This window comes from Pelodiscus sinensis, chromosome 1 (genome assembly GCF_052426305.1).
Source record: "Pelodiscus sinensis isolate ZL-2025 chromosome 1, ASM5242630v1, whole genome shotgun sequence".
NCBI classification, from domain to species: Eukaryota; Metazoa; Chordata; order Testudines; family Trionychidae; genus Pelodiscus; species Pelodiscus sinensis.
This window is the reverse complement of record NC_143052.1, coordinates 191,688,341-191,705,380: the sequence shown is the minus strand read 5'-3', so window position 1 is coordinate 191,705,380 and position 17,040 is coordinate 191,688,341. Positions and strand designations below refer to the sequence as shown.

At 39.9% G+C, this 17,040-nt stretch overlaps 1 protein-coding gene across 1 annotated transcript in view; it reads left to right on the top strand.

Annotated features, from left to right (window-relative positions):
- Positions 1-1,153: 1,153 nt before the first annotated feature.
- KCNJ6 (potassium inwardly rectifying channel subfamily J member 6) overlaps positions 1,154-17,040 on the top strand; it is a 62,496-nt gene continuing 46,609 nt past the window's right edge. Inside the window, exon 1 of the mRNA XM_006125984.5 lies at positions 1,154-2,072. Within this exon, the coding sequence (XP_006126046.3) occupies positions 1,175-2,072 (898 nt within the window). The 5' untranslated portion in view covers positions 1,154-1,174. The remainder of the gene's footprint in view (positions 2,073-17,040) is intronic.

The following is a 17,040-nucleotide window of genomic DNA, read 5'->3' as shown; positions in this document are numbered from 1 at the left end:
CTTTTGAAGTCGAGAGAATCTCACAGCTCAAGGCCTCTGAGCTGATATTCAAAGCTTTCTACTGCATTGGTCTAAGCTACTTTAGAGACTGATCCTCCCTCCACAACTTCGATCACTAGATTCCATTAAAACAATGAAACTCACTCAACGAGAGTAGACTTGGGAGATCAGGAGCTGTAATTCAAACAGATCATGGAAACACACTCCCACAAGATAGAGCAACCACCACAGATCTCAATGTGCTCTGGATGAAGGGCAAAACTCATTTATTTTACTTAGCTTTCCCTCGGTACATTTTTCACATGCAACACGCACACATTCTCTCTCACACACAAACCACTATACACTAGTGACGCACTTTCTCTCAGAAGGGTGGGAAGGGAGTGGGGGGAATTGTTACTGACTATTGTTTCTGTTTGTAAATAGTCAGGAGGTACTCAGATGCCAGGGTAGCTAGGGGCTCACATCCATAGAAAGAAAGGTGCACTAGGATTAATGGCCCCATTCTTGGGGGCTCACTCAAAGTGAACTACCATGAGCACCAACTTCTGAAGTATTATGTGTTTTACATTAGAGAGAGGAGGACAAATATTACCCAGGCTCTGCATAAACATCTATTTTTGTATAGAAATTGCTTAGAATTGCTGTTGATATATAGTACTCTAAAGCCCCATCTTTCTACTGTTGAGGTCAATGGGAGCAGAACTGGCTCCTTTGAAAATAAAGTGTTTTTAAAACCATTTACATTTATTTAATTCTTTCCCCTCAGTAATGGCATCAATGTTGCTCATTTTCTGTGTTCATATCAGTGGCTTAAGCCCCCAAGCATATCTGTTCCTTCATTTATGTAAATGCTATCTCCCAGAAGATCATTCTTAGCTTAAATACAATACTGTGTATTACATTTTACAAAAGGGTAGAACATTTGTTTGAATATTTGTTGCAGAATTTAAACACTGGTGCAGACAAAACCAAACCTCTGAAATGATAGATAGGAAGCCCATTACATAAAAAATAAGTTCCCTTTCAAAGTTATTTCTATATGTTAATGAATTTATTTATACTTGCTTCATACTAATACAGAAGAAAGTTGTGTGTTTATTCAATTCACTGGATACACATACATATTAATGCCTTTCTTTTAATGGCAGCTAACGTACTGGAAGAAGACTCAATGGAGCAGGACGTGGAGAGCCCTATCACAATTCAGCAGCCAAAGTTGCCCAAACAAGCTAGAGAGGATCTTCCAAAGCACATAAGCAAAGTATGTACCAAGAGAAAAATCCAAAGGTATGTTAGGAAAGATGGGAAATGCAACGTCCACCATGGGAACGTGAGAGAGACTTATCGTTATCTGAGTGATATCTTCACTACTTTAGTCGACCTCAAATGGAGGTTCAACCTTTTGATTTTTGTCATGGTTTACACTGTGACGTGGCTCTTCTTTGGAATGATCTGGTGGCTAATTGCTTACATCCGAGGCGATATGGAACATATAGGAGACAATACATGGACCCCATGTGTCAGTAACCTCAATGGGTTTGTTTCAGCCTTTTTATTCTCAATAGAGACAGAAACCACCATCGGGTATGGTTATCGGGTCATCACGGACAAATGTCCCGAGGGAATTATTCTGCTTTTAGTTCAGTCTGTCTTAGGTTCTATTGTCAATGCTTTCATGGTTGGCTGCATGTTTGTGAAAATATCTCAGCCCAAGAAGAGGGCAGAAACCTTGGTCTTTTCTACCAACGCAGTCATTTCCATGCGGGATGGGAAGCTATGTCTGATGTTCCGAGTAGGGGACCTTAGGAATTCACATATTGTGGAGGCATCAATACGAGCCAAGTTGATCAAATCTAAACAGACAAAGGAGGGGGAATTTATACCACTCAACCAGACAGATATCAACGTAGGTTATTATACAGGGGATGATCGCCTCTTTTTGGTTTCACCACTGATCATCAGCCATGAAATTAACCAGCAGAGTCCTTTCTGGGAGATTTCCAAAGACCAATTGCCCAAAGAGGAACTAGAAATTGTTGTAATTCTAGAAGGCATGGTGGAGGCAACAGGTAATGTTTCTTATACTTTGCGTAAAGTATACATTTTATTTTTAAAAACAAATTTATTTCTGATATAAACTATAATTCAGCAGGAAAATATAGGAAAGCACCCATTAGTGCCTCTTGTGCCACAGAGAACTTTTGTTTTCACTTCACTTGAAAAGAATTACTTCAGTAGTGCAAGCAGATATTTGCAAAAGTCATCAGCAGTATTGTTGGGTTTAAAATTAAAAGCATGCTCTATTTAATTGTGTGCTCAGTGCTGCCCGTGAAATTGCATATGTTTCTGATCTGGTATGAAAAATGATGTAACATTTAACAACTGTCTAAATTTTCCATGAGCATGTCATCCCATTATTTATCATTCGATCACAAGAGTAAATCAAGCCTGGAGAAGCTAGTGTGATAAACTGCTTTACAATGCTTTGTAAAAATCTCATCTGAATCCCTGAGTAGACATAATGTTCAAATACCATAGCACCTGCTGTTCCCAATTACTCCCGGGTAATGCAAAAAGAACTACATGCTATGTGCAAACTTCTACCATAACATTCCCAAAAGATAGTTGCATCGAATAAGAAATGATACATTCAATGTAACACCTTATTTTTAACACTTGTTTGTTTTAATGTTTAGGCTGGTTTTTACTTTAGATTCAAAATGTCAAGGGCTTGATTCTCATTTATATTAAGGTCCCTTTATACCACTCTGGCAGCGTACAGGAGCCTTAAAACCGGTACACACAGTTAAGGCTAAATTATCTTTCTGATCTATTCAGCAGTGACGTTTTTAATACCTTTCCCAGAACTGAAGAAAGAGCTCTGTGTAGCACGAAAACTTGTGTGTCTCACCCACTGAAGTTAGTCCAACAAAAGATATTATCTTACCTGCGTTGCCTCTCCAGTATCCTTGAACCAACAAGGTTTCAACACTGCATATAAAAATGGAAAGGAACACAGAATGAGGGGAACATCACCACACATACACTAACAGCAACAGAAATTTAAAGACCAGAAGATCAAAAGGGGCCACTATGTTCATCCTTTGCAGAGGCCATGTCATTGTTAGCAGAAGCTAGATTAAAGCATATCTTTTAGGAAGCTATCGAAACTTTTGTTTTAAAGACCCAGGAGATTGCGAGTCCACTGCCTCCCCTGATAAGCTGTTCCAGTGTTTAATTACTCTCACTGCTAGAAATTCCATCTTATTTCAAGGTTGAATTAGCCTAAATTCAACTTACAGGCACTGGCTCTTGTTATGCCTTTGTTTGAAAGATTAAAAGGCCCATCGGCATCTGATATCTGCAGCATGTGTAAATAACAATGCACAGTGATCAAGTCGCCTCTCAGCCTTCTTTGTCACCAACTGAATAGACTGAGCACCTTAAGCCTCACATCAAAAGGCTTGTTTTCCAGCCTCTAGGTCATTTTTGTGCACCTCCTTTGAACTCTCTTCAGCATTTCTACATCCTTCTTGAAGTGTGGACACTGCATTCTGGAACTGAACACAGGATTCTAGTAGCAGTCTCACCAAAGCTGTGTACTATGTACAAAGGCAAGGTCACTTGCCTACTTCTATTAGATATTTTCCTTTTTCTTCCTCTAAGGAATGCATTAGCCCTGTTAATCACAGCATAGTATGAAGAATTTATGCTGAGCTTGTTCTACAATGAACCTCCTAAGTTCTTTTCTGAGTTTCTGCTTTCCAGAACGGTCTCCCATCCTGTAGGCATAGCCTGATTTCTTTCCTCTCATATGTATTACCTTGCATTCAGCTCCACTGACACACATTTTGTAGGGTTGTGATAACAAGGCAATTCAGATTACTCTGTTACTTGGCCTCCTCATTTACTACCCCATCAATCTTCGTGTCACCTGCAAATTTAACCAACAAAAGATTTCATGTCATCATTTATATCGTTGATAAAAATATTGAATAGCATTGGACTAAGAACTTAACTCTGAGAGCCCCTTCTAGTAATGGCTTCGTTCACTTATGTTGCTCAGCACATATTGCTAGAAAATATAAATCTAAAATACATTATGGACAAATAGCTGGAGCACAAATTCCTGACAATGAAAACACCAAGAATTATTTGTTGGGTCTCTGAATGCAAACTGGTCTGTGACACTGGAAATAAATGAACAGAAAACAAATCACAAAATAGATACTGGCGCTAAATGCACTGTAATCATAGCAAGCTTACAGAAAATGATTAGTGACTGATACATGTTCAAATTACAAACAAAACTTGTTTCATTTAAGAGGAACAAAATGATCCCATATGGCAATGCCACATGCGCATGTATATAGAAGAAATATTTCTCAGTAGAATTTGAAATGATTAAACAGAAAGATCCATATATGCTTGAGCTGAAGATCAGTCTGTAAATATTGGTGATCAAATGAGTGTATAACTTGCCTCCTAAAAAATTTGATGACTTGATAAATGGACTGGGATCCTTTAAAACAGCCTATTGATCTGGATTCCTTTGTGCTGTCACAAATATATGCATCAAGCAAAATCACCCTAGAGTGACAAAGTAAAACCTGAACTCAGCCAAGGAGCAAAATTGGATGTTATTGAGCAAATGCAAATACCACTGACTTAGGCCGTGTTTACATGTCACATCCCTTACCACCTTATTATGTCAACCTAGCTTTTAAGGCCCAACTAACAGCATAGACATTGTAAAACAAACAAGTTTGTTAAGGATATATATACGAGCCACAGGATTTGAATGCAGCCACCAAACAGTAGCACTGCCTCATGAGAACAGCTGTGGTGGCCTTGTCTAGACTTCATAGTCCAAAACTATTTTCAGTTTTGGATGCAAAAGCTTGGACCAATCCAAAGTGCAGAAACTGTAAAGCTCTGCAGTTTCCACTTCCTTCTTAGTAGAGCTGTGTTAATCTGACTTGTATGCTCCTGTGACTCAGTGCCAATGTATTACAACCCATAGCTTTGAGAATTTATACTTGAAGGAAATGACTGTTCATTATCTGCTGATTTGGGGCAAAATGAAGCACACCACAACGAGAGACTGTTAGAGTCTGCAGCAAGAAAAAAAAAGAACAGGGAAAATGCTGATTGGGGAGAATAAGATTAGTTACACATGACACAGCATGAGTAACAAAGGATTTTGATCAGAGCCTAGAAAGATGGCAATTCTACAAACAGATTTTAAAACAAGGAGGTCTTTCAGAGAGTCATGACTATGTCAGCATATTTAAGCCAATTCATCCCTAGTTTGTCCTAATCAAGTGTTCCGCTTGAAATGCAGCTAGAGAACAGGACAGAATGGCAGAGGGATAAGTAGCAAAAGAAATGCTTTGGGGAGTTTAAAACAAATATTTCAATAAAGTTCTGGTGTTTACAGGTTAACAAATACCCTGAAATCTCAATCATATCATATGCATTTGCCTTGGTGAGTTGCTGCAAAAGTGTCACACACTGGCCTGTGTTTCTAAGCATTGTGTAATAAACAACAGAAATACGTTCAGACTAAACAAGAAATGCTCGTCCACTCTACCATGCCCAGAAGGATTCTTAGAAATGTCCGATAAGTCCCCTTTTAGCCACAGCCAGGCAGAAACACTGCAGTTGAGAGTATGGGCCAGACCCCTGACTACAACTGAAACGGATGGAGCCCTATCCAAGGGAGTGGTGTACAAAGATAGCTTAAAGTTCAACTTTGCACTCACTTGATGCAGTGCTATGTAGCACTGGTCCTGTTGTGAGCTTGTGATGAGCAGCAGCGGTTAAAGGGGGCCACACGTTCAGTCAATAAGTGGCATACTTGAGGGACACCCTAGCCTAACCACCTTTTGACAGGTCATGTTCTATTTGCACTCCAGTGCTTTCAGCAGGTGGGGCACAGCAGCTCCTACACCAATTCTATAGCACTACAAGATTAGGAAGGTGATCCTTCCTGGGCCAGTTAAGCCACTTTTAGGACCAGATTATACTGGTGACATGGTACGCAGCGTCTACTCCCCTCCAGAGGATCTGGTCCTCGTTGGTACAGTTCTGGGAAACAGGATATAATATATCCAGGTGCCTTAAAGGAGACTTCCACTTTGAAGGGAGAATATATACTCTGTCTTCCTTCCTCTCTCTAGCATGGACAAGTCGTCTGGTAGGAACTCAACTTGCCTAATGCAGACAGTTTGGGTTATTACTGATTAATATTGGCCAATAGGTCATAATTCAGATTTATATTAAAATGTCACCACTGATTGTAAATTATTTTACTGAGGAATTAGAGATGAGTTTTTACACTCCAAATATTTTTATTGTGAGTGAATATGAACCAAAACACCTATTTGGATGGGCTGTTTTCCACATAGGACTTGTGTAGATTTTTTTAGATCCAAAGAGCCTCAGATCTGTCTACAGAGGACCATGTTTAAAATATAATACTAGGTTGTTTAATTGCATTAGTGGGGACCTGGATTGTTTTTAAATAAAGGTTTAAAACTTCACTGTGGCTGTTCTTCTTTGTACAAGCCCAAGAAATGCTTTTGAAGGTTTAAACCCTTTGCCGCCTGGAGAAGGCAACTGTTTGATGACATAAAACATGGGCACTAATATTAATAACATACATGCATTACTATTTGACCATGGGAGAGGAGAAACTCTAGAAAACAGAATGGCAATTGTCCCCTTCCCCACCTCCAGTGAAAATGAAAATATGAAGATTGAAACAATAGCTATTATGAACATTTTTAACATGTCAAAATTAAAAGGCAAAAGAAGAGATTGCATGGCAAAGTTATATAGATATCTTCAAGTTCATATGGAGAATGATGCAAGCATTTTGTATTGGAACTCATTTATATTTCTGACACAAGGACAGCTTGAAACCAATATTTACAGAAGGATTTATAGATATGTAAACAAACATGCTCACTAGCTGTGGAAAATGTGTGTGAAAAGCAGTCAAATGTGCACATCAAATGTTATTTATATAGCAAATGAGGCTATTGGCTAGGCACATGTGGTAAAAGGCTGAGCCTGCTCTTAACTACCGCCCTGATGATTGAATGATTTAGCGTCTACTTCCATGCTAATCAGTTGTCATATTTCCCCTTATGATTGCCCTATCCTGACAAATGTGTGCCTTTGATATGGATATTAGTCATTCCAGCCCTCATAGCATCTCTCAGACTCTTCTCTTTTCAAATAAGCCTTGCTTGGCTTACAGTTTTCTGGCCAAATTTTTCTACTGAGCTTCAAAGAAATGATGTTTATGTTCTCAAATTACTTTTTAAGGGGATGGAGGTGAAAGGGGAGAGGAATCAGAATTGCTTGCAGCCAAGCTTCTCCAAAGGAAATAGAAATAGATTATAGAATTAGGCGGAAATAGATTATACTGTAGAGTTCCTGTGATGTGACCAAAGTTTATTTACTTGAAATACATTCCAAATAGAATTAGGGCTGAACTAGTTTCAATTTTAGATTGGCTCACCAGCATCTGTGAAAGGGATGGAATACAAAAGATGGACAGTCTTTGGTATTTCTTCTATTTCAATTCTAGGCGATCGTTTTTATTTTCTCGTGCTCTGTCTCCCTATACAGCTTTCATTATAGTACCTGAGACCCTCTCAAGAGAGAAAGCAATAACAGCATCTTTCACTTTCCTTGTTGGCATTTTTGTTTGTTTGGGGTAATTATTAAATACAGAAAATTAGAAATGTTGGTGTGTAGTGGACTGGGACAACCTACGTTTGGGTGGGGGGAAAGGAGTGGGAGTTGCACTTATTTCTGAATGCTTCAGGTTCACAGTCATTCTAATTTCAAGGTGTATTTTCTTTAAGGAGCTTCCTTAGCAGGTGGAAAGCACAAGTCTGTTTGGTTTAGGAGACTACTAAATTTAAATGGACACTTAACTACCAGTGTAACCAAAGTTTTCAAACCAAAGTAATGGCAAGAAAAATGGTAAGAAAAGACGACAAAAGGTTCATACAGAACTGAGCTGCTGATTATGAAAATATCGACCAATATTTTGCTGCGTACGTTTAATTGCCCTCCCTGGAATAAATCAGGAACAGCTTTTTGTTTAATAACTGCATCTTCTACATATTATTTGCAGCACCCGTTTTCCCTTCTCTTGTTCAATTCTGAGCTAGTATCCATTGCTTTAATCAGCAACACTCGTCTCACCAGTTAGCCACCCACTTCTAACAACTGCAGCAACAGGCATTGCACCTCTCTCCCAGTAATCCCACAAGCCATGGAAGCTCTCATGAAGCTATCCATGCAATTATAAAGTTCAGGCTTAAACAGATACTAATGTATCAAAGAAAAGCCCGGCAGAAGAATGAGACTTTTAAAGACCAACTTTGCGGAAAAGCAGCTCTCTACATCAAATGATATACATCAAATGAAAAATCTCACTCCCTTCAGACTAGGATATGTCCAGGCTGCACAGTTCCCAGCTTTCACTGTGTATTTCCCAGCAAAGCCAGTGTGTCAAAACAGACCTACTCACTTTCTCAGAGACTAATAGCAGAGTGATTGTAACAGCTATAAGTTACCCACACAGCTATTTCTCGGCACGCCTGCTTTATTGTTAAGGCAAAAAGCATTATGAAGAAATTGTTAGAGACAATAAAAGAATCTACATGTATGCTAATGAGTTTATCAGGCATCAGTCCATCTTAAGGGGTTCTCTATGGTTACAAGCTCATCACAGCTCAGAATATTCACATTGTTTCATGCAGCTCTAATAGTCCCAGTCTTCCAGTCCTCCCCTAAAGACAGCAGCCCTCTATGGACGAGGGGGTCCTGTCTGTCTGCTGCAGGGAAGGAGGACATGAGTCATCTTAAAATCTAGGCTTTGGGATAAGTGGGGTTTTTTTAATATTGGCCTCTGGAAAATCGAATTTGAACCTGTTATGAATGTTGCACCTACATGGGCCACACTGAGAATGCCAGAGTCAGGTCAGGGCAGGCTGCAAGAAATGAAGCCGATACTACCAAAACTGGTAGATTTCACTATAATTAGATTCATCAACCAGTATCAAAACTGTGCTCCTGTGTTACCACACTGGTTAACAAAAGAGCAAAACCACAGGCTGCTTTAGGCAGTCCAGCGTTTGGGTGCCATCTGGACAATTGGTCGTATATAGTGAGAAGTTATTAAAAAACCCTGTGATGGTTTGGGTGACAAAGATCTCTTTGAGAGGGTGACTTGATGGGCTGATCATACCACTGAACCCCCCCCCCCCCACCTGCCTTCTGGGGGACCCATCACCAGGGTCATCCCAAGGCAGGTGCAGGGCCTAGGGCAATCCACCCAGTGCCACAGACATTGGACCAATGGCAACTCCCCCACCACAGGCCTCACACCACCCCTGCTCAATTCCTTCCTCAAGCCCTACCCCTGCTCTGTCCTCAACCCGACTCTTTATCCCCTCCCCCAAGCAATGCAGCCCAGAGGATTATGGGGGTCAGTTGCAGCAGCACAGGGTTCACCTCCCTCCCCCACTCACTACATGAGTTGCAGCAGCCGGAGAGTGGCAGAGGAGGCTGCTGGGTCATCACCCTCCTGACTCGCTGCGCCCCACTTCTCCACAGCAGCAGGAACTGGAGTGACCTCTGCTTCCTTCCACCACTGAAAAGCTGAGTGGAGCAGGCCAGGAGAGGGCAGCATGATGGAGCAGAACAGGCTGCCAGGATGCTCCAGGTCTTGCAGCCCATGTGGTGAGTGACAGGGGAGGCAAATCCTGCTGCTGCTGCTGCTGCTGCTGCTGCTGCTGCTGCTGCTGCTGCTGCTGCTGCACAAGGCCCCCATAATCCCATGGGTCCCTGCTGTTCATAGGATGGTTGGGGCAGCCACCGAGGGCCCACCAAAAGCATAAGGCCTGGGGAAGCTACCCCGCACCATCCTGTGGACGGGGTGGCTGTGCTCACCACACTGTCCTGCCGAGCCAGAAGTTCTGGTCTCCCCCAGAAATGCTCAGAGCTGGAGTGACAGCCCCCAGAAGAGTAACACACACACGGAGAACAGTTCCGCTTTGGGAAGACTCAGTCACAGGGACTTGACACAGCACCCAGGTGCACAGCTCCAGTGGGATCAAAACCCAAATAACCCCTTCTTACGCTGCATAAAAGTTTTACACAGAGCAAGTTTATATGTTCACTCCCTTTATCAATGATAGAGTTATGCACAGCTGCTGTTCCCCATGAAGTAACATTTATACTGGGTTTAATAATAAAGAAAAGTGATTCTATTAAGTATAAAAAGTAGCATTTAAGTGGTTGCAAGTGATAACAGACAGATCAAAGTAAGTTACTATGCAAAATAAAACAAAACATGGTATTGCTATCAGTGCTCCGTATCAGACACCGAGTGGACTGAGCAGGAGTTAAGCTCACTTAAACAGTGATTTTTCTGGTCCTTAATGGAAATCCAAAGAGCATGGCATTCCAGAGAGATCTTGGATCTTCGGTCACCTCCAACCCCACCTCATGGAACTTCAGCAGGGGCCAAGGAAAGATAGCATGATGACAATGTGCTCCTTTCTCTGCCCTTCAGAAGAGACTTGCTTGTCTCAGTCACCTCAGCTTTCAAGAGTAGAAGGGAGGATCTGTGCCAAAGTGCACACATCCGTCACACACTGCGAGGGCTTCTCCGCTCCTAACTCCCTGAGAATAAGTTAATTAGACATCTGGACTCAATGACCTCTCGAGGTCCCTTCTAGTTCTAGGAGTCTATAAATTAGTGAACATTTTCACCTGCAGATCAGAGACAGCTTTTCTGAGTCCTCCTGAGAAGCAATGCTGAAGAAACAAGCCCCTTTTGAATTTTTAGGACCTTTATAGCTATCTGCTAGCATAGATATTTATTATCCTTGTCTCTTTGATCTTTGACCAATTAAAATGGAGAGTGTGAATTGGAACAGCAGATTTTGGAAATGAGAGTTTTGTTCATTCTCATTTTGATCCTTTGCTTTTGGTTACATTGAAGTTTTTCCCTTTGGAGAACGTGGCTGTTATGAACAACTGGGATTTCAACTGGAACAGGATTTCAACCCCTCAATTTTTATTTAATTGAGCTTTATCTTTTAGATTCATTAGTTTATTCAACTGTTGGATGTTCAGATGTAAAACACTTAAATACTCTGCTATTCAGGTCTCTGAGAAATCATGCTGGTAAAAGAGGTCCAGTAGACAGATAAAGTTCTTTTAATTTTCCCTTTGGTCCTCAATTGTTTTCAGTTTTAATATTTCTTTTCTGATATACAATCCTATTAAACTGTATTAAAGCTGTCTGGAGAGGCTCACAACAATGAGTGACTACTGTGGGGACAGGGCAGACTCCACAAGCTGGTGGCATGTTCTATAATTAAGATTTCACCATGTCAGTGACAATTGTAAACTCCTTTATCACTTTGCCAATCTTACCATGGAGCCACAGAAAGTCCCCTTATGTCCTGTCTTGCCACCCAAACACTCTGGATTTTGTGATAGTCACTTAAACCAAATATCAGGTTGCTCCCAGTCCCAAGAGACCAGTCACTTAACCCATATCAATTGATAGTATAGATTTTACGCCAATTGTAAATTGCTGGTAGTCAATTGTGTACTAAACTAACTAAAAGTTTATTAGCTAAAGAAAGGAAATGAGAGTTACTGAGAGGTTGAAGCAGGTAAAATATATGCACAGTGGAGTCACAGTTTGTAATTCCAAATGGTGGCAATGATGGACAAAGTACCAGTTTCCCAGATCTTTTCAGAGTACACAGTTTGTCTCTGGGGATCTCTGCTCTGCATCTGGTACCCTTTTCTCTAAGAATCTAAACAGTCCAGAGATCCAGAATCATTCCTAGAATCCATTCATGTAGCAGCTTCTCACCGAAAACAAGCCTACAGGGTCACTACCCACAAGGACTTTTCCATTAACGACAGAGAGTGAGGAATCTATTTTGAGTCTTTGTCCTCCAATCATCACACACAAGGACCTCTTGCTTAGAAATTAATAGAAAAACACTGCATTTGCATTCCACAAGGCTTCTTTCTTCTTTGATAGGTTATTTAATAACAGGCGTAACCACAATGTTTGCTACTACTCTGTAACAAGATACAGATACGTGAAAACAATGCAAGTTACATCCCACTAGTTTCCATGAAGTTTAAACATCAAATACCCTCATATACATTTATTAATCCCCTTTGTCTATACTAATGCACAAGTAAATTGGCCTGAGGCTCTAACATGAGCAGGCCCCTGATCTGCCAGCATCAATTACAAAATACTTTTCTAATATCATTAGCTTCTCTCTAAAATCACAGGTCATTGTAGTAGTACTGTGGCAATAATTTTTCATTCCGAATTTAACAGAACAGTTACTATGAAGGCAAAAGTAACAGAAAACAGAGAAAAATCCTCAAGTCTAGCTATCAGGCATACTATAAATTGAAGATAAGAAATTCAACAAACAGAAAAGGACAAGGCTATGATTGCAGTTAATCCCATTGGACATTTGAAATATGTTAAAAGAGCACAGCTTTTTATGTACTCTTTTTGTATCCAAAGGGGCAGTTGCTAGCACTAGAAGAATCCCTTTATGGCACTGCTTCTGGGTTTCCTGATGCCACCACAGAAGAGTTCCCCAAAGGCTATAGCAAAGAAAAACTGCAGACTTACAATGAACCTCATAGAGTCAAAAATTATACAGTGGCATTTAAAAGACACGGAAGCAAACTGAGGATCAGCTTCACCAATACATTCTACACCATTCTGATACCACAAAGCATCCATAAACCCAGAGTACGGGCTGGTCACAATAGGTTTACAGCTGCATTGCATCACAGAAGAGGCGCAAAACAGCAAGAAAGTGCCAGTCAATCTGGATCTATGACAAACAGATATTAGAGTTTTGTGTTCATGGTATATGGATGGAGTTGTTTACATTCTGAGAATTATACACTGCTGAGGAGCCATGTCTGCAATTCCTACCAACATTAATAGGAGCTTGCATACATGGATGGTGGTTTGCATTTGTGATAAATATATAGATCTCTTCCAAATAACAAAATAGTTATCAAGTTCTTTCTTTTTAAATGAACAGGGCTAGCAAGAGCTCCAATGTGACAGTAATTGGGGGGCATAGCCATATTCCAAACTAATGTTTTCTAAATTGGCATGACCCAATGAAGCTAATTAAGTAGAGCGTTCACTATTTAATGTCAAAGTCCAAATAAGTTTTTCTGAGCATCTTTAGAAAAGTCCATGGTTCAGTTTATTTTTCAGCTGGAAAGGTCATTTCTTCAGCAGTCCGGCTGCTAAGCAACACATCTAATTTTTTTCTTAAGACCACCACTTTCACACAACTCCTGCTTTCCCCATCCTGCTGTGTTTTCTTATTGCAGGAGTGAGAGAAAGGTCTGTGTCTTCTGAGAGAGACCAGGCACTGTATTTTCCATTTTGACACTGGGTGCTTAAGAGGGAAACTAGGAACCCACTTCTAATGTTTTCTGAGCATCTCTGTTTGCTTACTATACCCCAACAACATCCAGAAACCTATATGCTAGCTGCTCCCATTTTCCATTCTCAAATTTAGCAGAGAATCTGCACCTTAGCTCTCAGAGTACACTGTAATTTTAGGACATCCCAGAGCAAGGCTTTTTTCCATACAGCTGCACTTGTTTAACTAAACACGTAATGCTGAACACATTGTGATGAACTGGTGCAAAACAGTGTGGCTACTGAATTCAGTTTAAACCTGACTTATATGGATTTAGTTCAATTTGATAAGGAATAGATTTAAGATAAAAGTCAGTATAAAACAGAATTAAGTGACATTAAAAATGTATTCTTTTGTGAAGTATTGCAAAAAGTTTAATTCAATTTTTTTCTTTAATTTTAACTTTTTTAAACTTAAAATGATGCAATTCTGAATATAGACAAGGCCTAAGAAAACTTTTTCCTTCCCATCATTTTCAAGAGAATCATCAATCTCTAGAGCTGGTATAAAAAACAAAAATAAAAATAAAATCTCAAAACTTTACCAAGGTATTCCCCAAAAAAATGGCCAAATTTTACCCCAAAATAATGGTACGGATAAAAAAAGTCTAATGGAATTTGTAAATCAGAAAGTAGAAGTCAGTTTTTAATATTTCAATAACCATCCACTAAAGGCCCCAACTTGGCAAAGCACTGAAGCATATCTTAAGAATCACACATTCAAATTAAACTGCCAGCCCACTCTGCTGGGGCCTGATTCTCAGCCCTTTCCAGTTTCCTGGGAAGCTTGTGATGGTTCATATTTCCATTTCTTTCTATGCTGACCTTACTACATCCTGCAGGCTCTTCCGTGACACTGCTTAAGAGCTGAGATGACAGCCTCTGACCAGAATAATGTTGTCACTCACACTACTTCTATCTCTTTCTGGAGCTATGTCTTCACTACAAACAACTATGTGGGGCATTTTTTACATCAAGATTGTGACTTTGACATAAAATCCTAGTGAAGACAACACAGGTAGTTTACTACCTTGATGTAGCTAGCGGAGGTCAATGTATACCCCTCCCTAAAATCTGGGGTAGTCCTTGATTAAGCTAGTCAAAATCAAAACCACCTGTGCTTTCTCCTCCACTAGGAGTGTGTGTGAGTGAGAAAGTGAGTGTAAGTGAGAGTGTGTGAAAGTGTGTGTGTGTGCATGTGAGAGAGAGAGAGAGAGAGAGAGAGTAAGCAAAACAAAAGGATCTGATCTTTGAAGGATCAGAAACTGCACTTTATGCAAAATTAAGCTAATAAGGGAAAATACAGAAAATTCTAAACTTTACAGAAAGGAAAACTAAGACACAGAGAGGTTAAGTGACTTGTCCAAAGCCACACAGAAAGTCTGCAGAGCTAGAATAGAACCTAACTCACCTGACTCATGGCACAAGCCCTTCCTTCTCTACATCCTTGCCCACTAAATTACATATTAACTGCCTTCCTCCCACCCCCAAGTTAAAAATAGTTCTCTGTAACTTCAGACATTCAAGCAAAATATATGAAATAATAGTAATGTGTACATTTTTCAATGAACAGTCTTTGTCTGATCAAAGAGCATTTGACAACCCCGGAAAAGCTTGACATATATATGCAAAGTAACAGTGAATAAAGTGGGCGTTTGGTCTGTCTAGATAGTTATAATGTGGGCTTCATAGGTGCACTGAAGTGTTCAATTCTCTAAGATTTAGAAGAAAGAGCAACACTTCAAATAAACATATTAGATAACCATACCAAAATTTAAGTACAGCTAAAGTCATTCATCTTTAAGTTATATTCAGATACCCATTTTGGTGGATACTGATAACAGGGAATCACATGCTTTCAAATTACATTAATTATATTTAAATTTTCAGTCATACTTGAAATACTTGGCCTGGAAACAGACACTACATTTTTAACCTTTGTCATCATGCTGAGCATCCAGAGAGGCCTAGGATGATATCTCAAGCAGTCCGGCAGTATTCCAGCCACATTGTTCTACAAACTGCAGTTGGAGACTGTAAGGTTTAAATGTGGTTGTAACAGTGTAATAAACCACATGGATTCAAACTCCATTAAGTCATTTTAAACCCTGTAATGGAGCTGTCTTTAGCCCAAGTCAGCCTGGATGCTTGTTTTGTCTTTTACACCAGTGCAAAATGCTGAGAACATATCACTCCCACTTTGCACAGGCATAAATGACTTCCCCCTCCACCCCCTGAGGGTGAGGCATGGAGAATCAAGCCCAGAATCTCTGCCTGAACACAAGCTGTCAGTCTGAATTATAACCATAGTGTACATTATGGACTTAATCCAAAACCCATTGAAGTCCATGGAAAAACTCATTCACTCTAAAGGACTTTGGATCAGGCCCTAAAATAATAAAAGTAATTTGTATGGTTTTTCCAGTCACCTCACAAAACAAGCAATTAAGACACTAATTATAATACTAATTAATTACAGCGGATTAAAAGCAAGTACAAGATTTACAAGGAAGTCAAGGGACTGATACTGGAAGCTTTGTCTAAGAAAAAGGATTTTGACTCTTTTTTAAAAAGGGCATAATCTTTATTGGGGAGTCAATCTGCTATGCAGGAAACTTTCCCTGTAGCCTTTTCTGTAGTATAGCTTCCTTGCTTTACACATGTAGATGTAAAAACAACCAGTGTAGAATTATACCAAAATAAATCTGTAATATTACATCACATGAGGATGTGTTAATGGTGGATATAAATACTGCTATGTAATTACTTGATCAGACTGCAAAAATAATCCTCTTCTTTACTTACTGCCATCCCCCACAACCTACCAACCACATATTGCATGTTGTTGTTTAGTGTTTAATCTATTAGGAAAAAGAAACAGAGCCAAATTTATACCTGGGTGCAATTCCTTTGAACAGAACTATGGTGGGTTCATTACCAATTTCTGTTAATGAAATCATTAAAAAGATGAAAGAACTATGGAAGAAGCCTATGGATTCCTGTAAACACACAAAGCTCTCAGTTACAAAAAATTAAGAGAAGCAGATCTAAGTCTAAGATCAACCTATCAAGGTTTCTATAAGGTCATATCATCACAATATTTAAGTAACTTTAAGCCAATCAGGAATATCTGTGGGAAAAATTAACAGCAGAATATCACTCCAACAGGAAACCTCAAGGAGTTCCATTCAAATTTTTCCATAGGAGCTGAGGTGTCCCATCTTGTTTCTTCTATAGTGGGGAGATAAAATATGTTGGCTACCAGGATCTGTAGCCTGGATATCCTGAGATGCACACAGTTCTGGGAATAGGACCCAAGCCATTGCTGCTCTGTACAGGGTGACCACTCCTCCTTCGTTTTCACTTTCCCCTGCTTAGCCTTTTCCCCCAGAGGCATGGCTGGACCAATTAACCTGACAATTTCAGTACAAAGATGTTGATTTTAAGTAGTCTGAGGAATGGTGCAGTTTGTGGACCACACCAGCCCAATTGGGGCACTGCTG